At 42.5% G+C, this 27,223-nt stretch overlaps 2 protein-coding genes across 5 annotated transcripts in view; one reads left to right on the top strand and one right to left on the bottom strand.

The window, feature by feature from the left end:
* Tpgs2 (tubulin polyglutamylase complex subunit 2) overlaps positions 1 to 7,188 on the top strand; it is a 31,256-nt gene extending 24,068 nt beyond the window's left edge. Inside the window, exons 5-7 of the mRNA XM_021150475.2 lie at positions 1,532 to 1,648; positions 2,590 to 2,750; positions 4,072 to 7,188. Coding sequence (XP_021006134.1) covers positions 1,532 to 1,648; positions 2,590 to 2,750; positions 4,072 to 4,305 — 512 coding nt within the window. The 3' untranslated portion in view covers positions 4,306 to 7,188. The remainder of the gene's footprint in view (positions 1 to 1,531; positions 1,649 to 2,589; positions 2,751 to 4,071) is intronic.
* A 2,300-nt stretch (positions 7,189 to 9,488) lies between these two features.
* The window catches only part of Fhod3 (formin homology 2 domain containing 3), a 416,962-nt gene continuing 399,227 nt past the window's right edge, over positions 9,489 to 27,223 (bottom strand). For 2 of the 4 annotated variants that reach the window (XM_029472088.1, XM_029472089.1), the window contains 5 exons: positions 23,221 to 23,413; positions 19,078 to 19,101; positions 17,534 to 17,708; positions 12,350 to 12,511; positions 9,489 to 10,094 (listed from right to left, as the gene is read on the bottom strand). In XM_029472088.1, the coding sequence (XP_029327948.1) occupies positions 10,012 to 10,094; positions 12,350 to 12,511; positions 17,534 to 17,708; positions 19,078 to 19,101; positions 23,221 to 23,413 (637 nt within the window). In that variant the 3' untranslated portion in view covers positions 9,489 to 10,011. The remainder of the gene's footprint in view (positions 10,095 to 12,349; positions 12,512 to 17,533; positions 17,709 to 19,077; positions 19,102 to 23,220; positions 23,414 to 27,223) is intronic. The other 2 variants (XM_021150413.1, XM_021150415.1) reach the window with 1 other exon arrangement.

Below are 27,223 nucleotides of genomic sequence, written 5' to 3'. Positions count from 1 at the left end.
CCATAATCAGCTTCCAAATGCTGACACCATTGCATACACTAGCAAGATTTTGCTGAAAGGACCCAGATATAGCTGTCTCTTGTGAGACTATGCCTGGGCCTAGCAAACACATAAGTGGATGCTCACAGTCAGCTATTGGGTGGATCACAGGGCCCCCAATGGAGGAGCTAGAGAAGGTACCCAAGGAGCTAAAGGGATCTGCAACCCTATAGGTGGAACAGTATGAACTAACCAGTACCCCCCGGAGCTCATGTCTCTAGCTGCATATGTATCAGAAGATGGCCTAGTCGGCCATCATTGGAAAGAGGCCCATTGGTCGTGCAAACTTTATATGCCTCAGTACAGGGGAACACCAGGGCCAAGAAGTAGGAGTGGGTGGGTTGTGGAGTGGGTTGGGGAGCGTTTGGGGGACTTTTGGGATAGCATTGGAAATGTAAATGAAATAAATACCTAATTAAAAAAAACAAAAAACAAAATATACATTCCTAACTCCCCCCTCCCAAAAAAAGAAAATGGTGTGCTTGTATTGATGGAATAAAAGAACCTTTAGGGCGGAACTGAAGACTGATAATGCAGACTTGGAAGACCATTCAAACACTCTGGGCCCATCTAGATACTTAATTAGCATAGAGAACTCCAGATTTTTATGCTACATTCCTGGTTGTCATGGTCTTCTCATGGGGTGTCGTGGATACGTGTTCCAGGAAAGGTATAGCCTGGCCTGGAGCTTATTCCACACCTGCCGTTCTCAAGTCTGAGATTCCCAGGGGTTTTTGAACCTGCTTCAACCTTACCAGCTCTTCTGTCTGGTGGCATGGTCCATTTGCCCCACATACCACCAGACCCAGCTTCTGCCTGAGAAATTATTAAAAGTAAGGCCAAAGTATTTGTATCCCAGTAATTTGACTGTTTCAAAGCTCAAGACTATTTATAGAAAACATTTAGCACTCAGTAGTACAAGGTTAACAATTTCTGGTATCCAATAAAAGATTCCCAGGCAGTACAATAGTTTTTAATAGGGGAAAATAATAAGAACAAATCCAGAAGTGACACACATTTTGGTACTATCATCAGAGGGTGATAAGGTAAATATATATGAATGGAGGTGGAACAAGTCATGATTCATCCACTCCCATCGACCGTGAAGCAGCCACTAGAAGCAATGGATCAGTTATACCACCTGACTAGGCTTCCCACATGGGACTACTGTGCAGAAATTAAGAATAAGGTGTACTTGATGTTCTCTTCTTATACAGTGACCTAGGAAAAGGACGACACTCCCATCAGCATCCTAACACTCACAGTGCTCTGCCTTTATATGGCTCCCTTCTCAGGAAGTTCAGTGATCTTTCCTTATGCCATCTTCCACCAGATTGTCTGTCAGTTTCTATTGGTGATAAGAAGGCCTCATCCATCAGTGAAAGAGACCCAGAGCATTCAGAAGATAGAATTCTCCACAGTTTTTCCATCTTTGTAAAGGTATATGAGTAGTGCTGAGTTTGAACATTACTGTTGATTTCTGGGTTTACAGGAAATGAAGACCACCAGCTAGAGAAGCCTCACTTTGACTGCCGCAGTGCAATATTTGAGCTGGATTCATGCAATGGGAATGGGAAAGTTTGCCTCGTCTACAAAAATGGGAAACCTGGTAAAGATCATTTCCAAAGTATGATCCTACAGTATAGATGTGTTCTTCCCTGAACTTGCCTGTCAGCCGTCACTGAATGAAAAGCTCCCTGAGATACACTCAACCTCAGAACAATTAATAGAATGGCAGCATACAAATGAGAATGGGCTGGTAGTTTTGGAAAGGAAGAGAATGGGGAAAATGTTAGAGTTATCTAGAAAGCTGATGATCCACAATAGGCTACAGGTAATTCATAAACAGGCTTAAGATAGGAACTGGCATAATAGTGCCTGGGTCAGCTGACCTAGGATAGCCTATCATACAAGCAGGATTGTAGGGGTGAAGTGATATAAACCTGTGAGTTGCAACCCCTTTGGTGGTTGGATAACCCATTCACTGGGGTCATCTAAGAACATCAGAAAACACAAATATTTATATTACTATTCACAACAGTAGCAGAATTACAGTTAAGAAGTAGCAACAAAAATAATTTTATGGCTGGAGGTCACCACAACCTGAGGAACTGTAATAAAGGGTTGTGGCAGTAGGAAGGTTGAGAGCCACTGGTATAGACTCTTTTACCTTGGTTTTTGGTTTTGTTTTGTTTCCATAACACTTTTTATTAAGAGACCTCTTTTTAAAAGACTGATCCATTCAAGGTTTCTTTCCATCAAAAGAGAAGATGGGGTGCTCAGTCCACATAGAACAGAAGAATCTGCTAAGATAGCCTTAATGAGCTGCCACAGGGCCAAAGCAATCAGGTATATCCACAAGCTGATCTATGAGTATCAAATAAACAGGTGAAAGCAGCTAGAACAGAGCAGGACTAGAAACCTAAGAGGGAAGTGTTGTGTCTTCAACCCTCTCTACTATGAAGTCTCTCTTAACTATCAGTGTATATTGACATTGTATTTAAAAGGGAAAGTGCATTAAGCTGTCTGTAACTTCTTGTGCTGTTTTAGGATTAGCTCATGACACTGAGATATGGTTCCTGGACAGAGCATTATACTGGCACTTTCTCACAGATACCTTTACCGCCTATTACCGCCTGCTCATCACCCACCTGGGCCTGCCCCAGTGGCAGTATGCCTTTACCAGCTATGGCATTAGCCCACAGGCCAAGGTAAGGAGAGAATCCTGCCATCTCAGAATCTGATATGTACCAAGAGTATTCTGTGGAAATGGTTACCTTCCGAATTCCCCATCTGCTTTAAATAGATCAAGGGGTAGAACCAATATTTTCAATAAGCAGGACTAAGTAACTCCAGCGTTGGCTGATAGCCTCACATGATTTAGATCTAATTAAGTAATCAGGATCAACTGGAGTGTTGTTTTTAATTAAAATGTTACTGAGGGTTTGGGCCTAGTCAGTCATTTTTGGATTGACAGTACACACACTTAGAAAGATTGACAAGTCTCCAATTTTCCTCTGCTCCAGGTATGGCATCCCCATGGCCCAGTATAGTTGTCAGTGTAGTTTGTATGTCACTGAGATACTCAGTCCATGTGAGGCATGGGTAGCATGTTTCTTTTTATATTTTTACTAACACAGATGTAGCAATTCTGCACTCTTGGTTTTGCCTTAGTGCTCCATTGCAGAGTACCCATAGAGCTGTCTTCTTCTCCTATATGTTACAGATATGGGCATCATTTCAGAGATGCCAGGTTTATAGAACCTGCCTTGAAAACGCCAAGTGCTGGCCAGAACTTTCAACCAGAACGAACTGGTGTGGTTTAATGAAAAATCACAGTGATTTCTTATAGCACTTAGTCAGCAAAAACTTCCACTGTATCTATACTAGCTGGCCTCATTGTTCTCACAGATTTTCATAATTACAGCTTCCATGTAATGTGATGTGAACTGGTTTTGATCAAACAATGGCAAAAAATGTGGCAGCCCCTTTCCCCAATAGCTGTATTTATTTAAAAAAAAAAAAATCACTGCAGGTCTAGAGTACCAACACACAGCTTCCCATAGGAAAGTTCTGCACTGACCTCTGTTGCAATACCCATAATGGGCACCATGTGCATTGATGGCAAGCAGGACAGTGTCCTTGGCAGCCTCACTAGTTCTAAGGCACCAATAAGTATACTTGGCTTCTTAGTTCTCATAATACATTTATTTTGGAGGCCTTAAAAAGCACCTTATGTGCTTGACTAAGGGTTGATGGCATCCCTCACCACTTACTGTTCAAGTGCTCATAAATTTTCAAGGCAGTTTTTCATAAAAATGTGTATGAATTGAATATTGCATCACTGAAATGTACTGGACCAAAAATGTTTTACATTTTATAGAGTTTTCAATTTTGAAATAATCCCATGTACTTTACCAGTTGACACTGAAAAAAATGTGGGTTAGTGATGGTTAATTTGTAATGTCTGTACTGTGTCGCCTGCTCTCTCCCATTTCTCCTTCCAACTGTGACTCTATTTGTGCCTTACAGCAATGGTTCAGTATGTACAAACCCATCACCTACAACACAAGCCTACTCACAGAAGAGTCCGACAACTTTGTGAACAAGCTGGACCCCAGCAAAGTGTTCAAGAGCAAGAACAAGATTTTAATCCCAAAAAAGAAAGGGCCTGTGCCGCCAGCCAGTGGCCAGAAAGGGCCTGGGCCCTTACCTCCTCCTACCTCTAAGCCTTCCATGGGTTCTGGAAATCCTGTCCGAAAATAAGCATTCTATCACCTCAGTAATATCCGGACACAGATGGCCCTGTGGCAGCGGCATTCTCCCGAGAGACCAAAGCCTTAGGCCTTTGCTCCCACTGTCATTAGCAGGGGCTGGGGACGATCACACTGAATTCTCCTTATGAGTTTCTTCCTCTGTAGGTTGTGACAACCTCATCTCCGAAGCCAACGAAGACTTTCAGATGTACCTGAGCTTTCTTATGTCTGTACCCAATCCTTAACTTCTTAGCAGTAGAGAGGTCACCCTCCCAAATAAACCCATGGTTTGACTCATGAAGCATCAGTATGGACTAGTTATGTGACCATCTCAGTTAATGAAAATTGCACACCTTCAGTTGCATTCACCACACTTCAGCTATGCACCTGATGGTAGAGTCCAAATTGGACAGCACAGAAAGGGGAAGGTTTTTGTCATAGAAGTGTTTTGGACAACACTGCATGTGAACACGTTCATACTGTCCTTCAGATACAATAATGTAATGCCTTAGTTTCATGCGCTTTATGTTTTGAGAAAACATTTTCAAAGACAGTCTTGTGTTCTTTACAACCTATACCATTATGCTTAAAGGTGTGGTCCCTAGACTTAGAATTGTGCACCGAAGTCACTGGTATCATGTGGGGATAAGATGATTGGATTCCAGTTCTGATCTGCAAAATAAGAATTTTCAAGAAAAATTCCAGGTATCAGGGTTTTCTTTGTAAGACAAGGTCTCACTATATAGTTTAGGCTGACCTACAGCTCACACGCCCTATATAGCTTCCTGAAACACACACACACATACACCCTGTCACTAATGTTTTAATTACAGATGTACAGCAACATCCCCAACATTGGATTTTTAGTCAATTTAACAGTAATTCTGAGTTTGAAACTTTCTGCTTAAGATCTCAGTGGTTTCAAATCACAAAATTTCTTTGTAATTGGGTAAAGCATGGATAACTTTTTTGTTTTTGTTTTTTTTTTTTTTTTGAGACAGGGTTTCTCTGTGTATCCCTGGCTATCCTGGAACTCATGGGAGTTGTAGCTGCTAAATGACTTAGTGCATAGAGTTAGTTATCCTGTCCTTCCTTTTATAACGTGACCCTACAGTTGCTAATTATGAACTTCCTGCTAGCAGCTGTGATCTCTTAAGTCATTCACTAATGACTTAAGACACCAATTGGGTTCTCACTTGTGCCTTTATACCTGTCCCTTCCTTGTGAGGTTCAGCTATAGTCTGCCTCTACTCAAAGCTCAGTGAAGCTCCAACTTCCTTAGGTTTTGAGCAGTGATTTTTGTGCTTCTCCAGAAAGCCATCCTAATCATAATTCTGCATTAACCCAAATAAATATGTCATATTTTAGGGCAATAAATTAGAATGAATGAGTAAAGTTGTGAAAATGTTCAACTTTAAAAATTGAGGAGACAATTGCCTGATTTTAGAGTCTGGATATCTTTCACTCATCTTGCGGTCTGTGTCACAAAATCATCAAAATGAAATAGGTTACACATGAAGCCATGAATGCCACTGGTCTTTTCTGCACCACATATGTTGTACCCAGAAACTACCAAGTTGGATATCCCACCAATAACTGTCTTGATAAGGCTCTAAAAGACCAAAAAGTAACTCGTGAGGCATGGTGGGATGTGAAACTTCTTACCCTGTGTCTTGGAAAAGTTCTTCAACACCATTGATGCTGTTTCTTCAGATGTAAAATGAAAATTTATGGAAGGGCTATAAAACTATTAAAGAATGCAAATGGAGTACACATGGAGATGCTTTCAGTAAGCAATAGCTTTTAAAATAGCATTCAGAAAGTCCATTTTCTCCCCATGAATTACCTAACCAACAGAACCAATTGCTTTACCAGATGATTTTTTGACAAAATTGATTATTTTAACACATATCTTTACTGTCTATTTCAAAGCCATTAGCTTTCTTATAAAATTGCAAAGACATTTCATTCCTGAAGCAATTTGGTACTTTTGTGGTGTAGTTACCTCTCTGATAAAATGATTTCTAATCAAAACTAGAAAAAGCTAAAGAATGGTGGATAACTGAAATTTAATTGGCTGACAGCCTCCCACAGCTTCTGTTATACCTCCTGAGGAGAAGGATCAAGGCTCTCATTTTCCCAACTGATCAGCCAGCCCTGTCACAGAGCTACCTACAAACCTGGCCCTTAGTGCATAGTTTGTTCTACTGTGTTTTCAGGACTGCCATAACACATTACAACAAACCTGATGGCTTAATACACATACATTTACCGGTGTGTACTTCTGCAGGCCAGAAGTTCAATGTCAGTTTTATAGAGCCAAAATCCAGTTGTCACTGGGCCAGTACTTGGGAGGCTGTCCTATAGAGTCTGTCCCTGCTTCCTCCTGCAGATGGTTGGTTGGGTTCATATCACTTCAGTCCTGTTGCTTTCACTTCGTCTTCTGTTTCTCCAAATCTCTTCTGACTGTCCTTTATAAGGACACATATGATTGGATTTGAGGCATGTCGGACGCTACAGGATGATCTTCGCACACCTGCAAGGAATCCTTATAAAGGAATTGTAGATTTCAGAGATTAGAACCGGAGGCCCCAGAGATGTTGAGTCAGTGTATTACAGTAGTGTTTGCTACTTCACCACTTCAAGGGACTGTGGATATAAATGATTGTTTTGAGGGCCATAACGGATCTATAAGCCACTTAAGAGCTGGGAAACTAAGCTGCCATTTGTACCCCTGCTCGTCTTCTCTACATTGTGTTCAACAATGAACCTTGAAGAAAATAAAACCCAGGTCTCCAGCCTTCCCAAGCCCTATGCATGCACATCCTCCTTCACCCCCAATTCCCTTTGAGTAAGTTACTTTTTAAACAAAATAAATCCTTAAGGTTCTAAAAGAAAAAAAAACGGGTATCTTCAACAAAATAATGTTTGCCTTTCACCACTTTCCCAGCACTTACGGGAAGATAGAGTCACAAGAGAGTGTCAGTGGTAATGACCTAAAAGACTAGCAATGACAAAGGTAAGGTCTATGCTCTTTAACATTCACAAAGGTCTTAGAGAGAAATTTAATGCCATAAATTAAAAATTGCTAATACAAGGCTTAGAGAGATGGCTTAGGCTTCTCTTACAGAGGACTGGACTTTTTATTCCAAGGGATCATACGCCTCTTCTGATTTCTACACACACACACCACAGCTTCAGCTTGCTACCTAGGTCACCAGGACAACTAGCCCACAGGGACAGTAGGTAGTCATATGAAGATAACTAGTCACTTGAACAAAGATATCCACCTGACAGACATTGTCCACTAATGAGCTGATGTCACCCCCTAGAGTAAGCCCCTGCAGCCTACATATTTGTCTTTAAAAGCTTCCCTCTGCATAGCTTCCATATGCACCTAGCAGTGTACTGTAGCTCACCATCACGAATACCCGAGATTACAACATCCGGCTATTCCCAAATAAACTTAAACTCAGCTATTTCTCTGATTGTAAATTGTCAGTGGTGTTTGGAGAAATTATATTTGATTTTACCAAATTCTTATATACTCTATCTTTAGTCTTTTACCACCCACCCTAGGAAAGAGAAAAAAGGGGGAAAGGAAAGAAGAGACAGACAGACAAAAAGATGTTGTGGGACTGAGGCAATGGCTCAGTAGGTAAACTATTTGCTGAGTTCAGATTTCCCAGGACCCATGTAACCTTAGAACTGGCAAGTTGGAGAAAGGCAGATTCTGGAACTTACTGAGCAGTGTGACTCTAGGTTCAATGGGGAGAAAAAAAAAAAACTATCCATGATTATTGCTGCTGATGGTGGTGGTGATGGTGATATAGAAAGCTATACGGTGTCTTGGGGAGGGCAGGGAGAAAGATAAAGTTACCAGTAGCTCTCCGTACACTAGCTGAGTCCCATCCACAGAGTTTGGTGGGCATTTTTGCCCTGCTACATTATCCCATACTACAGTGAGAATATCCAAAATGAAGCTCTAAATAAAAGACTCTCCTTTAACAAGCTGCAAAGCAAGAAATTAGTTAACCTTGCTTGCTTCTCAGAAGATTTCGATCCCTAAAGTTAACATTGTAGTCTCCCAGTCACCTGCAGAACCCAAGGGGCCACCAGGAAGCCACCGAGTATCCAGTCACCAAGCAGCATGACAACAACTCAGCTTCTTGTTTAGACATCTCTGTCCTGTGTGATGGATAGCCCATGCCTAAGTTCAGTGCTGCTGCAATAAGCCAGTGCCCTCAAAGCCATTAAGCCACATGCGGAATGATTTAGATACAAAAGAGAAATGATTATGATACCCTATGTATCCTTTTCAAGGGGCGATTAAATCAATTCCCTAGTCTGTAATCTACAAAGCCCACTGACAGTCCCAGGATCTCATGGAGTGCTCACATCCATCAGGTAGCCTCTTGCACATACCTGCTTGACAGAGTGCTCTCCCACCACAGGTTACGGAGACCACAGAGGAGGGGGTAGGTATAGATATATCATCTTTTTATAGATAACATCTGCTGCATGTTATCTATTCATCACCACTCCAGATACAGAGGCACATAGGTTTAAAAGGTGGGACATTTGCCCAGCCTCTGAAAGTAGCCACTGGAATGATTTACCTTTTCCTGATTTGGGAGGTAGGTTTCCCATGAGGAGACCTGGCCAGCCCAGGAACTTCCCTGGAAATCTAAGTCACTTTCTAGGCACCCGTAAGCCCCAGTATCACGGAAATTGCTAAGAGTCCTGAATTCCCTCTTAAACGCTGTGGGTCTTGTGTGACTGCTTGTACTTGAGAGAAATTAATATAAAAACCATAACATTCTCTGTAAACAGAACTTTAAATTCTTCTTCATCTGGATGATTAGTAAATATTTTGAGAAAATTTTTACCTAAATGGCAAAAATGTTCATTTCAGAAGACTTCAGACATGTGAAAAGCTACTCTAATATATTTTAGCACCACACACACCAAACCTCATGTGTAAAGTGAAATGTAACTAAATTAACAACAGCTAACTTTCCCTGTAGCAAAGACCAATAGCTAATTAAACCAGGAGTGCAAAGAACATGTTGGGGCTACCCAGTCAACAAAACACAACCCAGATGACTTGAAGATTCCGTAAGAAAGGCTCCTTGCTGCCTAAGGGTGGTGTGAAGCTGCAATAGCTACGTAAGATCCTCTGTCTCTGAGAATAAACATTTCTTATGGTGACATTAATCTCTATTTATTTAGTCATTGAAACACAGTGTACATTTATGAGTTTGTATAAACATTTAGTACATCTAAAATCCACAACTGGTAAACAAGCTGTGCTTGTATGTGTGTACAGCATTGGCATTTATATCTGGACATTTGGTTGTTGTAGAGACCCAGTCTCTGAGTCTAATCACATTGCCCCATGTTATCTTAACAACTGTGACAGAAGTGATTTGTTCCTTACAAGGACTGTTGCTTCCTAGAAAAGGTGTCACACTTGGAGCTAATAAACCAGGTATCAAGGAAACAAGAGAAACACAGCTGACTTGATAAAGTACATGCAGGAGATTTCTGGAGATCCATGTCAATGCGCAACGGTGACAAGCAGTGTGTTACTCAGAAATGAGGACTCAGTTCTAACCATCAGATGTTCAGGTCAAGTCTCCCTGCCTCTACTGAAAGGGGCAGGTCTAGCCAGATCTGGTCCTCTGCTCGGCACACTTCTGAGGACCTACAAAAGTCACAGTTGCAGTTCAGATGTGCCAACCAGGCCCAGGGCTCTGGCTTCTTCTGGAGTCAGGCCACTCTTCAAGGTCCTTCGCACTGCAGGCGTCCCCACAGGTCACAAGCAAAAAGACAAGAAGAGAAAGGAGGTGTTAGCAAGAAGGTCTATGGCACTCAGTTATCAGTATCCTTCTTCCCAAGAACCCAAGGTAGCCCGGGGTTGGTCTGCTCTTGCTGAATAAAGCACCCAGGGAGAGACCTCCAGATTGCAAGAAGAGGAATGTTCTCACAGGGTTTCTGAAAATACGGGTGCACACTGCAGAGAGTGTAGGTGCTATGTGGAAAGCTCATCTTCCTAGGGTGGAATGTAACAGAGAAGAAAGAGTCAAAATGGAAAACTTGGCTCTGAAAATACAAGAAGGGAAAATAAGCAGGAGGGGTCAGCAAGTGCCAACTGCAAAGTTATGGGAGGGAATACAAAGATAGGAACAGACCTAAGAACCCGGGGCCCTGTGCAGCCCATGGCAAGGGTCGATGGTCAGGAGTTGTCTCTGAGTAATGTGGATCTCAAGTATCAACTTGACTAAGGACCTTGAGGAACAGTGTTTAGGATAATCAGCAAACTCCCCTAAATCTATGCCAAAGAGCAAACGGAGGCAATTTTGAGGAACAAGTCTCTGGCCAGGTTCTCTGTTAGACAGGTGCAAACATCACAGTCCCGCTGGGAAAAAGCAAACCATCAACAAAACTAAATGTAAAGGCCCTCCTATGGGTGGAAAACCACAAACCAAGTGAATTCTTGAAGATTTAACAATAGCAGGACACACGATGATAGCCTTTCATTAGAACCTGGAGGGAAGCCAGGAATGATGGTACATGCATTTAACTCAGCACTCAGGAAGCAGAGGCCAGAGGATAGCTGTGAATTCAAAGATAGCTTTTTCTACTTAGTGATTTCTAGGCCAGCCGGTACTAACTAATCCTCTAAAGGGCAGTGACTAAGAGGCCCTACAGTTCTGAACTCACTGGTTGATTTGGACCATTGCTTGAGCAAAGATACCTAGAATTTTAAATCTTGGCAGAACACTCTGATATATATTTAAGGTTGAGCACCATGCCTCCAGAACCTTGATCCTCAATGTGAGTACCAAGGGCAGCAGCAGCATCTTCCTGGATGCTCCCCAGAAGCCAACTCATCTTAGCCCATCCATCTTCAGCGGAATCATATCATTCACCCTGACCCCAGTGTTATTTTCCCTTATGGGAAAGGATTCCCATCAGACACTAAAGAAAATCATCTGCAAAAAGCAAGCTATGATGGTCTGAAGGGATTTGGTTTGGCATTCTTTACTCTTAAACAAAAAGGAAAGGAAAGGTGAGGGGAGGGAAAGGGGAAGGGAGAAGAAAAGGGAAAAGGGAAGGGAAGGGAAAAGGGAAGGGAGGGGAGGGGGAGGAGGAGGGAAGGGAAGGGACAGTATCGAGACAAGCAGAACAACAAGGCTAACATTTCTTGCCATACCCCAGTCAGCCCTGTGTGAACCTCATGGGCAGGATAACTGGGAGTGTCCTGTATTTGCATCCTTACTAAGTTCTCTGCCAGCCTGGCATCGCTCTGCTTTTACCTGGGGATTCCTTTTCCTCTTCAACATCCCTTAGCGTCAGAGCCAAAGCCAGTGGACATTCAAGCTGCCCCATGAATGACCCAGAAGCAGCTTGAAGCCAGGAAAATGAGCCTAGAACACCCTGGATCTCGGCTAATATTGGCAGATGCCAAGATCAGTACAGATAGAGGGGCAAGAACGGGCAGCAAGTTCAGACTCAAAAGACTAACGAGTTACTTTGATTTCGTCGAATACTGTTTGGAAGGGAAAAGGAAACCCCGATGAACCTAAAACATTAAATGGTAAGCTTGACCTCTCGGTACCCTGCTTTTTATTGGTATTAACCTACCAAAGTCTATGGTAAGCTCTGGGAGGAGCCAGCCTTTACCTCAGCAAGTAACCTCTGGTGCTGGGTGAAGAGCAGAAATACAGCCTCTAGTAAACCGTCTGGGAGAGTACTTGGTAATAAGCCCTACCGCCATCTACTAGAGGCTTTCAATGGCCTCTGACACCTCACTAGAGTATTAACTTATAGAGGACAGGGCACACACAGAAAGTACAGTATTGAGACAAGTATGGCTGCCACCCTTCCCTCCTTAGTGACTGATACTGATAGGGCCTTCTTGCTAAGGAGGCAGGTGAGTACTCTTAAGGAGCCACAGACCAGTGATGGGAGCTTCCTTCTGAGTCTCTGACCTTCCAGGTAATGTTGAAAAGCAAGGACACGGCCCTACCCTCCCAAAATGTACTCACGAGATTTGCGGTTGGCCCTGGAACGCTTTCTCTCCCGTGGCACCACTCTCTGACTGGGCACTTGGGTGGCTGATTTGACAATGCGGTCCATGATCTCATCAGCCGCATCATCAGTGACACTAGGTGACTCCTCAGTTCCCATAGTCCATGAACTAGTGGATCCTGAAAAAAATTAGACCACCAGAGAATCTCATGTGATCATTGCAAAGAAGCAAAATGTTATTGTTTTTCTATGTAGCTGACAGCCATCAGAAGTGGATTCCTGCAAAGATCAGCGGCAGCTTCAGAGTTCGTGACATGCCTAGATTGATGGCCTGTCCCCACCTGTGTCTCCCATCCTGCTGGTGCTGTGGATGCCTAAACTGGGACATTTATTTTGTATTTTCCTACAACACAGCTGTCTTCCTATCTCTTTGTTATCTAACTCTCTCCCTCTCTCCTGTGTGTGACATTGCTACCTGCAGGTCCTATGATTATCTGAGGGCACATGACCCAAGCAATACCCTGCATAGGATCAGTGACATCCAGAAAGGCACATCCAATACCACACAGAGAGCCACCAAAAGATTACTGAATCACATCTTCATTATGTACCTAGTCAATGTCACAGAAACAAATAGTGTTTGTGATACACACTTTATGTTGGGATTTCCTCTGGAGAGCAAACTTGCCCTCTTACATCAGCAGTAGAGATCTTGACATAGTTTGTCTCTGAAATGCCTGTCTGTTCCTTCACAAGAAAACATGTTTTGTAAATAACTACATGCTAAGAGCATCCAAATCTCCCTACAGGTAGCTCCAAGCAACATCTGTTGGAAACCAATGGTGATTTAACATCTAGGACCATGGCCTTTGTGGCAGATTAACATCCTAGTGAAAACTCTTGGATGATGATGAGTTTCTTCAGAAGGAAAGATACTGGGGGTATCCCAAACCATTCATCTCTCTATACCTTAAAGTTCATTTTCTAACAGATGTACAGTTCTACAAGCCTATAGGTTATAGTTCTCTAATTCATAGCCACTGATATTGTGCCTGAGTAAGGACTAGAGGAAGCCAAAGAAATGCCACCCTGCCCAATCTGAGGGAGGTAAATGATTTTTAAATGTTTTTTATTAAATGAAGGTTACTGTTAATAAATATTATGTTAATATGCATATATTTTTATCTCTCCTTTCTTACTGTTATTTTTAAGGTTCTGAGGCTTGTAAGTACCTAGCTGTTAATGCTCTAGAACTTGATTGAACTAGCTGAGAACAATGAGTCATTGTTTAGTAAACTATGATTTTTATGGGCATGTGTGCACAAGTATACATGTGTATGTGTGAGTGTGTTTATGCATGTGTGTATGTGTGTGTACATAAGCATATATGTATTTGTATGTATGTGTCCATACATGCATGTATGTCCATGTGTGTATATGTGTGCTTGAAATCTTACTATAAATATGAAAGAGGCTAAAGACAGTATCGTCAAGTGGCAATGGCTGTTATAATTACTGACAGTTTTTAAATTAATTATTCTAATTATTTATATTCAAAATGTTGTACCTCCTTCCAGTCTGCTATCCCAGAGTCTTTTGTCCCACCCTCCCTCCCTTTGCCTCTAAGAGGGGGCTCCCTCCCGCCAAGCATCTCCCTTTCCTGGGGCATTAAGTCTCTACAGGATTAGGTACATCCTCTCCCACTGAAGCCAGACAAGGCAGTCCTCTGATACATATGTTCCAGGGGCCTCAGCTCAGCTCAAGTATACTCTTGGTTGGTGACTTAGTTTCTGGCAGCTCCCAGGGATCTAGGTTAGTTGACATTGTTGGTTTTCCTATGGGGTTGCCATCCCCCTCAGCTCTGTCAATCCTTCTAACTCTTCCATAGGGGTCCCCACCTCAGCCCAATGGTTGGATGTAAGTATCTGCATCTGTCTCAGTCAGCTGCTGGTAAAGTCTCTCAGAGGACAGCCATGCTAGGCTCCTGTCTGCAAGCACAACATAGCATCAGTAATAATGTCAAGATTTGGTGCCCTCCCATGGGATGGATCCCAAGTTGGGCCAGTTACTGGATGGCCTTTCTTTCAGTCTCTGCTCCATTTTTGTCCCTACATTTCTTTTAGACAAGAACAATTCCAACAAGCATCAGAGTAGACTGGGTCAACAAGTGGTGGCGTGTGTAAACAGGCTGCCCTAGTCAAGCCCAGTCCCTTCAACAGTACGTCCGATGCACCACAGCCCCCTCCCTACTGGAAGTGGGAACTTCAAATGGAAATTGGAGCCATCTTTTATCCCAGAAGCCTTTGCTGCTGCCAGGGCAAGTGAGCTGGTGTGGACTCTTGTTTTGGGATGTTTGGAGGCTGAGGTTCTTGTCACTCCTTAGCCAGCCAGGCCTTTAGTGTCTTTGTAAAAAGCATGTATTTATAGTGTTTTAGATTTTTCTAACTTTTGTATCTTACAGTGTACCCCATTGTTAAAGAGCCGTGTCCCCTCTTCTTATAAACGCCCTTCTAATTAACTTTTCACCGAAAAAAAAAAAAAAAACAAAAGAACAATTCCAGATCAAAAATTTTGAAGGTGGGTTGGTAACCCCATCCCTCTACTGGGGAACCTGTCTATCTACTGGAGGTGGTCTCTTCAGCTTCCATCTCCCCGCTGCTGGGCATTTCAGCTAAGGTCATCTCCAATTAGGCTGACACATTTTCCAAAGTCTACTTGTGCTTAGATTTCTTAATGGCTGTCCTCAGAGTAGAGCCACCAAACAGCAAAACTGCATCATGCAGCAGTCTTCTGACTCCCTTCCACCTGCTGATTTAAAATTCTGTATCTTATCTTGAAATCTAAACTATCCTTACCAACCCACACACAACTCCATCAATTCCATTTGCTCCTGATATACTTTGAGAACACTGGACAGAAATGCAGGTATGAAGTGATCCTCCCCTCTGAGCCTTACCAGCATTTCTCAGTGACCCGGTTTTGATGTAGCAGTTAAAGAGAAACCTAAAGCATTACCAGGCTGTTCTGTGAAAACTTTATCTCCTTGTGACCTCATTGTGGAATTGATTTCTTGTTTGCATCTTCTCTTTCCTTGGTCACTTCTCCTTGCTACCTGGTCACCACTTATAATCATTCTTTCTGCTTATATACATGCTCTTAGAACCTCTGTACCTCCATGCAAACACTGGAGAAAGACTGCCATGGCCTCTCATGCATCCAATGACCTAGAAGACTCACTGGGCTATTCCAAGGCATTAGACATAGTGGAGGGATGCAGCATTCTAGACCCTAACAGCATGATATCAGTTTACCTTCACTTCATTTCTCACGCTGTGTAATTGTTTGAAAGTAAACAAACATTTATGTTTCCCTTTTAGAAATCTAACCTTAAACAGCCTACAAGGGGTGAGTCATGTCAGGGGAGGTTTTGATTTAATACAGAGAAATGCTTGTTTTCACTCTGAAGGATAATCCCCACAGGGATTATCTAGCTAGAGGAGAACTTTCTCTGTCATTGAAAGATGTCAATCTGCCTTTTTGCTTTGTTTTGTTTTGCCTAAATCTTCTATAGTTTCTGTTGAAAAAATGAACCATCATTTCTACACCCAGGCTATAGGTAAAAAGTGGCTTTTCTCTGTTATGAAAATATTATCTTTATGTGTGGTTTTTAGCTGTATGCCTATGAAATGTTTTTTTTTTTATTATGTACTTAGTCTGCTTATTTCTTTTATGTGTGGGGGTGTTTTATATGTATGTATGTGTATGCATCGTGTGTATTCCTGGTATCTGAAGCCCAAAGTGGTCATGGATCCCCTGAGAATGGAGTTCGAGATGTCTGTGAGCTGCCATGTGGGTGCTGCGAAAGGCTAGACAGTGATCCTAACAGCTGAACCATCTCTCTGGCCCACCTGCTTGTTTTGAAGACATGTGGGGAAAAAAATCATTATTTCGTGACACACATGTAGCTCACACAACCTGTTCTGTTTATTTCACCATACTTCACTTTGCATATTTTCAGATATATTGTCTTTGAATTCAATAAATTTTTCTTTTTTTGGAAAAAAATCTGTTATTAAACCTGTCCACTATTGTCCTTACTTCAGGTGTTTTATTTTGTGGCTTTATGAAGCCCATTTGATTCTTCTTATAAATTCTAGTTATCTGTAAAATCATCTACTTTTATTTAACCTACTTGTATGTGTGTATTTATTTAGTTTTAGTTTTGTTTTGTTTTTTAAGAAAAGTACTTGCAATGGTCATTCCAGTCCTTGAGTATACACTCCAGCATGTTGATGACTGAGGGCTATGCCTCCAGTGTCTACTTTCCTGTAGAGTATCAGCCATGTTTTCATGTTCTTTCTTGGCTTATAACATATAGAAAAGAATGCATAGGGCCCATGTGAGACCTCAGCAGGTCAGGGCACTTGCTGCTAAGTTGATGACCTGAGTTCCTTTCCCCAAATCCACAGGGTAAAAAGACAGAAGAACTCCTCCAAGTTGTCCTCTGACCTCCACATGCATGCTCTGGCATATTCTATTTGCACACAAAGATGGCTGCAAAGGGCAAAAGTGCTCACCACACAAGTCTGGAAAGCTCAGTTCAATCCTAGAACCCACATAAAGGTGGGCAGATAAAACAGACTCCACACCGGGCGTGGTGGCGCATGCCTTTAATTCCAGCACTCGGGAGGCAGAGGCAGGTAGATTTCTGAGTTCAAGGCCAGCCTGGTCTACAAAGTGAGTTCCAGGACAGCCAGGGCTATACAGAGAAACCCTATCTCAAAAAACCAAAAAAAACCAAAAAAACAAAAAAACAAAAAAAACCAACAACAACAAAAAAAAAAACCAGACTCCACAAACTTGTTCTCTGAACACACTATGTGCATAGAGTAATATACCCACTCATCACATAAACACACACAAAATAACAATAATAATAATAATAATTATTATTATTATATGTGAAAAGTCCCAGTATAGGAGTCCCCTCCTAAGAAGCTTTCCACTCTGCCTTCTTGACATCTAGCCAGTACTGCCTTCTGTAAGGAGATGCAGGGATAAGTCAGCATAGAGAGTACTGGGGATTTAATGGCTTTTCACATGTACTCTCTGGACATAGTAATCCACACACTGCAATGAAGAGAATTTTTCTGGGGTGGTTCACCTGGGAATACCAGCCCCCACATCGTCAGCAGAATTACCTCGGCTTGCCCGGCTGCGAGTGCGGACACCAAGCACTGGGGTGGCATCCTCCAGCGCAGGGGAGGAAGTTTTCAACACGGCCTTCATGTTCTCATGTTCGGCTGCATCCTCGGCATAGCTCAGACCCTGTGGCTGGCTCGGTGCTGCTGGAGAACTGCCAGAGAATTTGCCAGACTGCAAAAGCAAAGCGAGGGTAAGATGTGAGGACACTCGTCAAAGAGGCCAACAAGCTTAGAAAGTGTTCACTCCCGGGCAACACTCCTCTGCTTTCTCTTTGTGTGTATTTAGTATATCATGGAGTTCTGTCAGTCATGGAGAATACTAACAACGGCAAATATCTCTCTACAAGAAGATCTAACACCACAAAGAGAAGCCCGAGAAGGAACTTCACTGCCATCCATCCTGCACTGGAGTGGATGGTACCTAGGGGAGACTGACATTAAGTCCTGGGAGAACAAAACATCAAAGGAAACACTTTGCCCATCAACTGTCTTGAGCTTCATTTTCTATGCTAATGCTGAGAATTCTTGTAGACTTAACTTCATCTACCTTTTATGGAAAAAGAAAAGAGACTCTCCAAGAATAAGTGGCTTGCCAGAGGTCACAAACGTGTTGAGCATCAGGCCACAGAACAGAACATGCCAGATAAATTCAGCCTGAAATTGTCAAGAATGTAGATGCTTGCTGTAACAAGCATTCTAAACCCAGGTTGGTTTTCTCTAAACTGCAGGGTGTATATGTTTTCTGAGGTGTGTTCCAGAACTCTATATAGAGCTTTGTATGCACACAATGCTTATATCTGAGGGAAGAACAAGAAGATGAGCTTGGACCAAGATCAGCTCCAAGTTTCGGCTTCTCAGCCACTGCTACAGAACTGTGACAAATCTGTGACTTACTCTGTCTATGCCTTTCCTTCCTCGGTCCCCAGGACCAACTGTAACTCTTCACCTTTCTTCCCGACTCTGGGATGCTCTCTATATTTATCCTGCTTCGTTTTTATTTTTGTTTCCAATGCTGTGGATCAAACCCAAAGCCGTCTGATGCACAAGCAAGACCTGCACCACTGAGCTCCATCCCCAGCCTGACCCAATTTTGTTTTTCCCTTTACATGTTCTTTTTTATTTGATAAAAGTTCTTGTTATGTCCCTGGTCAGAAGCTCTCAATTCCCCTGCCTCAGCCTCTAGGTTCTAGGACTATAGACGTGCAGCTCTGTGCTCAGCTTGGATTGTAAAAAAGCACAGAAAGGGGCTGGAAGGGAAACTGCCCACTTTTCCAGCCTCACCTGATCCTAGCGACAGAGAACTGATTAGTTGTGGCTCAGAGACATGGCAAAATGTAGTTAGTGCCCCAATCTCTGGTACAAACAGCAATGACAAGAGCGGATCAGATGGTTAGTGATCACATGAAGACTGATCAGAAAATGGCCATGCACAGTTTTCCAGTGCTAAATGTTGCTACCACTTCATGCTGACTGTTAGGTTACTCTACAGCACACAGGGGAAGGGCAAATGTGGCATTCTTCACACTCATGAATTGTCATACCTCAGTTTCATCCTCGTCATCGGTCTACCAGAAAGGACAGGGCAGGACAAGATGGAAAAGACAGAAGGATTCTTAGAAGGCACAGACATCAGCAAAGATGAAATAATCTCACTGACAGATCATGTTCAAAAACAAAAAACAAAAACAAAAACAAAAAACAAAAAACCAAAAAAACAGAAAACAGAAAGCAGCCACTAACAGCAGTGTATGCTGTCATAAGTCAGAAGAGGCCAGGCTCCGGCTCTCTCTCTGTCCTTACAGGGTGCTTTCTCAGTGCTCCAAGATCACACTGATAGGAGGCAGGAGGTATTTGAAGGGCTTTAGGTCAAACTCCTGAGCAAACCCATGAGGTCAGTAATCAGTCTCCCTGAACACAACGAAGCTTCTAGACTCATGTAGCTGGTTATGTCTGCTTGGCCCATGATTACCTACTGGCTTCCTGGGCCTCACTCAGTGAGTAGACCAGCCTTCATTTACCTGGCTGTGCCCATCACAAGTTCTAGGCTCTTTGATGCCCCACCTGTGGGGCTTTCTACACACAGGTCACACAGGACATATGAAAAACTTCCCAAGAACAACATAACATACTACAATATCTTCAAACACACGAAGTTAAGCTCTTTGTAAAATGTTGTTGTTATTCTTTAAGGCAGTCACCAGAAGTGACATTGCACTGCAATTACTTTATCAGTAGATGTGCTTTGAAGACCCTTTTTATAAATAAAGTGAACATGAAAAACCATGCCAGTATCTTGATTCAAACTCAACACACTTTTAATATAAGTATTTCCAGAGGCTAGAGGCCAGACCAGGCATGACTTTTTGAGAACTGATTATACATTTAGACTGTAAGATAACAAGTCCTCTCTACCATCCTTCTTGTTCAGTGAATTATCAGTTTAGCCAGGATGATTGGCATTTTTATCAGGCATATGGACATATGCAAGATGCTGTGTTTTGCATCTCCAGCCACCCCAAGGCCTTGATGGGCCATCAGTCCCTTTCCTATAGAAGGAGTAGTCAGGGTTAAAAGGTGAAGGGTCTCATCCTAGGGTCCCTCTTCCCTCTGCAATAGAGTCCTGTGACTTGACAAGCTGAGTTCCCATAGACCATTTGGATTATGATTGGAAACACAGCACAAAGTCTCTGTATCCACAGAGAAACTAAAGAAACCAGGAATATTAAACACACAGGATTTTCTTTCCAATGGGAGAGATTTTTAAAAACCTGTTTTTCCATCCAGAAAGCTGGGAATTGAGAGTGATGAATAGCCCAGTGATCTGTGTTATCTGTTGGGTCAGGCCAACTCCCACAGCTAGGACTGGAGGCAGCTAGTAATCTAAATGACCCTTATAACCAGGGCTTCCCCAAGTTCCCACAACCAGGACCAGAAATCGCTAACAGCCCAAATGACCTCTACACTGTCTGTATGACTGAGACCAGGCCAGGACCTTCCTTGGGCCCTTAAGCCTATCTCTAGAACCCATCTTCTTGGCAGAAATGACCCTGAGTTTTGATATAACTGCACTTCCTTGTGCAGTGGAGGATTGTATTATACCAGGAAACTTTTCCAAATTATACTGGGCTTAAGTGTGTTGGGAATAAACTGCCTGATATCAGACTTCCCAACCTGTTATCCTGGTTGACAAAGACAATCTTAACAGTTGTTTTCATTCTCATCTCTTTGCGGATCGTTTCCTTGCCTGGACACCTGCAGGGTCCCCCTTGAGGTCTAAAACCAGGTTAAGACAAAAAGATGAAGAGTGAGTTCCACACTGGGCCATTTGTAGAAGGACTTCTGTGTTGTGGGAAAGGGGCCCATAGCATGCTTGGAAGGCAGGAAGGTTGGGGAGAGACAGCAGATCAGAGAAGGCAGTCTCCAGCATTCCTGCAGACTTCTCATTGTGAGCTGCTAACATACAAACCTATTTATTTTGTACCTACAATAAAACTGACTCTCTGCAGAATTCTCTAAAAATCCTTTCTAACTCCAATGTTCAGGCTCCACAACTCTGAGTCTACCCAGTGGCTTCAGTTTTGGCTGTGCATATGCCATTTTCTAATCAGATTGTGTCATCCATCCCTAGGTTATGACCTTGTCTCTCACTGTCCTCACGCCTGTCCAGCCACCCTAGTAATGGGCATACAGCAAGCCTTTCTCAGAGTTGGGCAAATCCAAGACTGTGGGGCTCTAGTAGCAATATTCTAATATTCCAGCAGGTGGCAGGCTTTCCACACAAATACTACTATGACCTCTGCTACTATGGACTAGTCTGAAAGCTAACATCATTGAAGAAATCTTTACTGTCCAGATTTTAATAGAAATTTAAATACTTTTGAACACTCTAGAAACGTTACCTCTCCAGAGCCAAATGTTCTCAAAGAAGGACAAATTTAAAACTTAGTAGGCTCTATTTAAAAAAAAAAAATTCTCAGGAATTTGGCAAAAAATTTTAATGTGTTTTCCTAACTATAAGCATATTGGACTTGTGTTGTTTGCCTTACAATATGTCTAATTTCCACAGAAATAAATGATCCCTTTTTAAGACTTTTAAAAATAACACTTTGGAACGAAATGTAGGTCATAGATTGCCCAAGTGGCTCCAATTTGCTTTCTGAATACCCCAGAAACCCAAAGATCTAAGGGAACTAGATTTTAAAAGATGGAATAGCCTGGCTGGTAGCACAAACATTCAGAGTTGTGAAGGGCTACAGACCAGGCTTCTTCCAGGAGATGGTCAAGAAGCACCCAAGGAAGCAAGAGGTTTGGGAATAAGTGGGTGACAGGGGACAGATAGTCTATGACTCCTCTTAGAACTGCCTTTTAAGTACAAAGCATCTCGTAGTCAGAGCATCTGGGCATCCGCAGGAAGTCAGAGGCCTCAGGAATGCTTACACTTAGTAACCACACTCCCTCCTTTGCCTGACTATGAACACTCCCCTGGCCACAGATGGCAGCCTCCAGAAGGGCTTAATTGATTTCTTTCCTCTGCAGAGACATCTGCCTGACTTGAGTTCAGCTGAGGCTTAAGCCCCTGGAGTGCTGGAAGTTCTGATGGCTTAACCCTTTACTCCTTCCATTCCCCTTCTTGGGGAGCCCAGGACACCAAGCTCTTGCACCAATGGGGAAAGTTCACAGACACTAATGAAAACAATGAAAAAAAAAATCACACTGGGGCTCTCTCCAACAGGTTCCAGATAGGATCTAATGGCTCCAATTCCCTGTTCCATCCAAGCCTAGGCAAGTAAGTAAAGAAAGGAAGATTACCCGAAAATGGGGACTCTAAGAAAATATCTTCATATTTTTTTCAAAAAGAGACTTGTAGCTTACTGGTAATAATTCATGAGGGAGGCATCTGACTTTCATGGTACACACAGGCACATTGGAAAGAAAGCATGCACTGGGCACCTTTGCCAGTCTACACTGGCTCCATTTATGAAACATGCCACATCCATACAACATCTGTAGTTAGCCTGCCCATTTTTCTGCTTCACAATCCTTTCCCTGGCTGTGATATAGTACCTAGGTAGGCTCATGGGTGAGAGGAAAGGTAGAGAGCCAGCAGTGTGGGGAGATAACTGTTGAAGATAACCTCAGGTGCTGTGGAGAAACTTCTGCTAGACCTAATGTCCTCTGGGATATCTTCCAACCCCAACACTCTGTGACTCAAATTATGTGACCACCAGGTTACGTCTTAGAGGAATGACATCAGTTTGTCAATTCACCTTCTCAAACTGGGTGGTCTAACTGGCTGACGGATACATGACACTATTAGGAGAATGAAAAGCCTGATTTAATGTCCAGTAAATGCACCTGCCTTTCTATGCTAGGTGGTATTACCTGCTATGCACACACACACACACCCCTCAGTCATGTCAACTGTCCTCAGGATCACCTAAGATGTCTCTAAGCACCCTGTCTCAATTTTCACTGTCCTGGTACTCCTGTGTTACACAACAGATTTTCACAGACGTGGCAGAAGAAGAGCCTGAGAGCAATTTGTAGAAGAGGAAGCTTTTCTGTGTTGCTGTTCACAAACAGGAAGAAGAAAACAACATATACTTCCAAAATTGTAGAGCTACTTATGATTTCTCTTACTTTCAAAAACCATAGCATGAAGCACCCGCGTCCAGGAAACTTACGTCAGTGATCATCTTCCCTCTGGTCTTGTTTCTCTCTCTGTGGTTGGCCCGCTTCTGTTTCTGCTGTAGAACCCTTTCCCTGGTCGTGCGATACTCCAGGGCAAACTCACTGATGATCCTGCAGAACTTGTTGATGTTCACCTCTCGAATTGCATAAGGTGGATGGCCCATAAACAGTAAAAATGAGTGAAATCTGCACACAAAACACAGGGATGACAAGAATTACTTGTGTAGAACTTTTCTCTAAGAAATCCCCGAGCTAGGCTTTCTGCAGGAGACTCTATTCATTCCTGGGCCTGTTAAGCTGAAGCATCTTCTGGGGGTAAAGATGAAGCAAAATTCAAGTTCACTTCCCATTCTCATCTGTTGAAATGATGCTAAGTCTGGTGGAAGATTGCTGACCTTTACATTTGATGCTAAGTCTGGTGGAAGATTGCTTTGTCTTTACATTTGTAAATGGATCTGCCAGACTCTCCAGGAAAATGACCAAGTTACATCTTAAGGGAGACACAGCACAATTTCTAGATTATGTAAGAACTGTATGGGGACAGAGAAGTGTTTGAAATCCCTCACTTAGCTCTTGAGGAACTGAATGTGTGCAGATGGTATATTTTAAAAATGGGTTCTAAATAGATGCTTATAAAGTGTTTGGCTTCTAAATAGATGCTTCCAAGCATCTTGAAACATTTTCTTGCAGTACTAAATATACAATCTTAATTGAACTAAGACATGTCAAATAAATTGGAAAAAATTTCCTATGTTTGTAAATTAAAAGCTGCTAAGCTGGACCTGACGACTCCTGCTTGCTGAGGCAGAGAAACTGAGAGCAAGGCAATCCGAGCCTCCACAGCAAGACACTTCCACAGACAAAGTCCTTAGAGCCTATTTGCTTTGTGCTTTGTAAAGCACACAGATTTTAGGTACCAGGAAGCAAGGAATAAGATAGTGGAAAATATGGGACATTTTTTTTTGGTAGAACAAAGAGTATTACATAAATGACACCATTACCCATAGACAAACCCTTGTGGCTTTGGTCACTTTGATTTGTACAGATTTGATATGGATGTAATTTGCTTTTCAGTGAAGGACACTTTGCTTTCCTTTTGTAAAACATAACAGAGTAAAACATGTAAGTTGTTTTTAAAGCAAAGGGGGCAAAAATGCTGAAACAAACAAATAAACAAGCAAAGCAAACAGCAAGAAAGCAAGCCCTCAGAGGAAAGCAAGGTACAAATTTCCATGACTTTGGATTAGATGTATTTTTAGATATAACACCAAAAACATAAGCAACCAGTAGAAAAGAATGAACTGAACTGCACCACAATTAAAACCTTTTGTGTTTCAAAGGACTTTACCAACAGCGAAAGCACAGCTTTTAGAATGGGAGAAAGTGTCTGCAAGTCATACATGTGGTAAGGCACTCTGCCCAGGATATACAGAGACATCTCAGGACTCGTGGCTGAGAAACAGACAGCTAGAGGGTTTGAACAGACATTTCTTATTTTATAAAAAGATATACAAATAGCCAAGAAGTACATTAAAACATGTTCAAATTGTTAGTCAACAGGGAAATGAAGGTTGAAACAACAGATGGCTATACTGCCTCAAGCACACTGATGGCTATCTCCAAAACATAGTCGAGCATCGGCAAGGACTTGGAGAAATTGTGATTCTCTGTCAGCAGTGGTAGGAACATGTGAGGGCCAACTGCTATGGAAAGCCTGTGACAAAGTTCTTCAGAAAGTTAAAGACAGACCTACATGGCTTAGCAGTTTTCCTCTTGTGCATACACTCAGACAAGAAAATGTGTGTACATACAAAAACATTTACACAAATGTTCACAGCAGGATCACTTTTGACAGCCCAAAACTAAGAACCCAATGTTCACCTACAGATGAACGCATAAATTGCATACATATGCACACAAGCACCACACAGCCAGCTCCACTCTGCCAATTTGTCATGATTCCAACCACCTTGGACCGTTGGTTATCATTATTCAGGATGGAATAAGGCCCCTCTGTAGTCTGTAAAGAATCCTAAAAGGACACAGAGGCCAAAGAGCAAAGAGCCATAGGACTGGCGAGGTATCCAGTATGAGCCATTTGCTATGCTCAGAACATTTTGGTGCATAGACGATGATGATGATGATGGACATGCTCTTTATCCCACAGATGTCTGACAAACCATCACCGCCCCAGAGAGCCTTCCCAGACCATCGTACCTAAAGCAGCATCTTCGTGTAACTGCTCACCCCGTACTACTCCAGCCTGAGCTTCCTGGCTCTTACTGACGCATGACATTACTTACCAGATGTAAAATAGATATTACAAGGATAGGTTGGTATACTATCCTGTGCAGATTATCTTCTATCACTTTCCAAAAACTGTGCATATACAAGAATCAACATAGCAATCTGTTCTCCACAGACAGTAACACCATTTGTAATAATGACCTTACTGACTCCTCTTTTTTAATGTAAATTTTTATATAAACCTCCAAATAGCTCATTCTCTACCACCAGAGCACTGTTTTAGATCCAAGGGCACCAAAACTTCATGTATAAACTGAAAATTTGACTTAAGTCTTTATGTTGCAAACTAGGAAGGGAACAAGCAAATAGACTGTACTGAGAACAATAGATGTGCATTTGAAAGAAAGACAATACATTTGTTCAGAAAGGCAGATGACTTGGAGGAAGCAAAAGCCTTAAGAGATTAGCTGACTGTGACCTTTGGGCTATAGACACCCAGGTCCCGTGGCTATGGAGGGACTAGCTCCCATCACTATAAGTTCAAGTCAAGACAAGAATCGTGCACTTTTCCCATTGCCAGCCTTTAAATCAGGTGTACCATTTACTGAGGTGATAGGCTCCACAAGGAGGAATCGACTTCAGAGGGTAGGGTGTGGGTCTGGGTGTTTACCTGTTTTCTGCCGTCTCCTAGAAAGCCTGTCTACATAGGGGAATGCATATCTACACAGGTATGCCTACCTACAGACCCTGGCCTTCTAGGGAGAGGTAACCCCCTCCCCCCAACTCTCGTCTGCTTTGCTTCCATGCTTTCATAGTAGCTGCTAACAAATGATCCCTTGGGAATGGTTGAGTTTACATAGCACCCATGGTGCAACTCAAGGCTGTTAGGGCAGAAGAAGATGAAAGGTGAATGTGCGGGTGCCAGCGAACAAGCTTTTCTATGACGGACAAAAGTTTTGAAAGCCAAGTATTGCCTGAAGCAACAGTTGTGCAAACAAACACAACTTTCTGATCTGAAGCTTTCCAGGTAGGCCTACATGGTAATATACTTTTACTGATTATAAGGTATAAGGCCCTAATTTAAGCTGCTGCCGCTGCTTCTTCATCATCTTCATCTTTGTCTTCGTCTTCATCTTCTTCGTCTTCTTCGTCTTCTGTCTATTTCCCAATATGTAGGATGAAAGACTACCCTAGTAGGTCTGGGCAGTGTTTAAGGATGCAAAGCAAAGCAACATGGCGCAGGTTAGCAATGAATTGCTTCTTTTTTTTTGGTTTTTGTTTTTGTTTTTTTGTTTTTGTATTGTTTTTTGTTTTGTTTTTGAGACAGGGTTTCTCTGTATAGCCCTGGCTGTCCTGGAACTCACTTTGTAGACCAGGCTGGCCTCCAACTTAGAAATCTGCCTGCCTCTGCCTCCCAAGTGCTGGGATTAAAGGCGTGCGCCACCATGCCCGGCAATGAATTGCTTCTTTAATCAGTTCTATAATCCAGGCTCCTACTAAGGACTTCCTTTCAACTCAGTGTTCTAAAATTTGGATGCTACCATGGATACCACCTGTCAGTCATGTAACTTTAAGTACCAACCAGAGCTATGGCAATCTCTAGTCCATTCTGGTCATGCCCAGGGGCATAACCAATAGTGAAGATCAGTAAACTCAGGTCACACAGGAGCGACCATCATCCGTGGGACCACCTTGGATGGATCAATTTGAGAAAATACATCATAAGGAATAGCTTTATCAATGAAAAGC

Source organism: Mus caroli, chromosome 18 (genome assembly GCF_900094665.2).
Source record: "Mus caroli chromosome 18, CAROLI_EIJ_v1.1, whole genome shotgun sequence".
Taxonomy (NCBI): Eukaryota; Metazoa; Chordata; class Mammalia; order Rodentia; family Muridae; genus Mus; species Mus caroli.
This window is presented reverse-complemented; position numbering and strand designations above follow the sequence as displayed.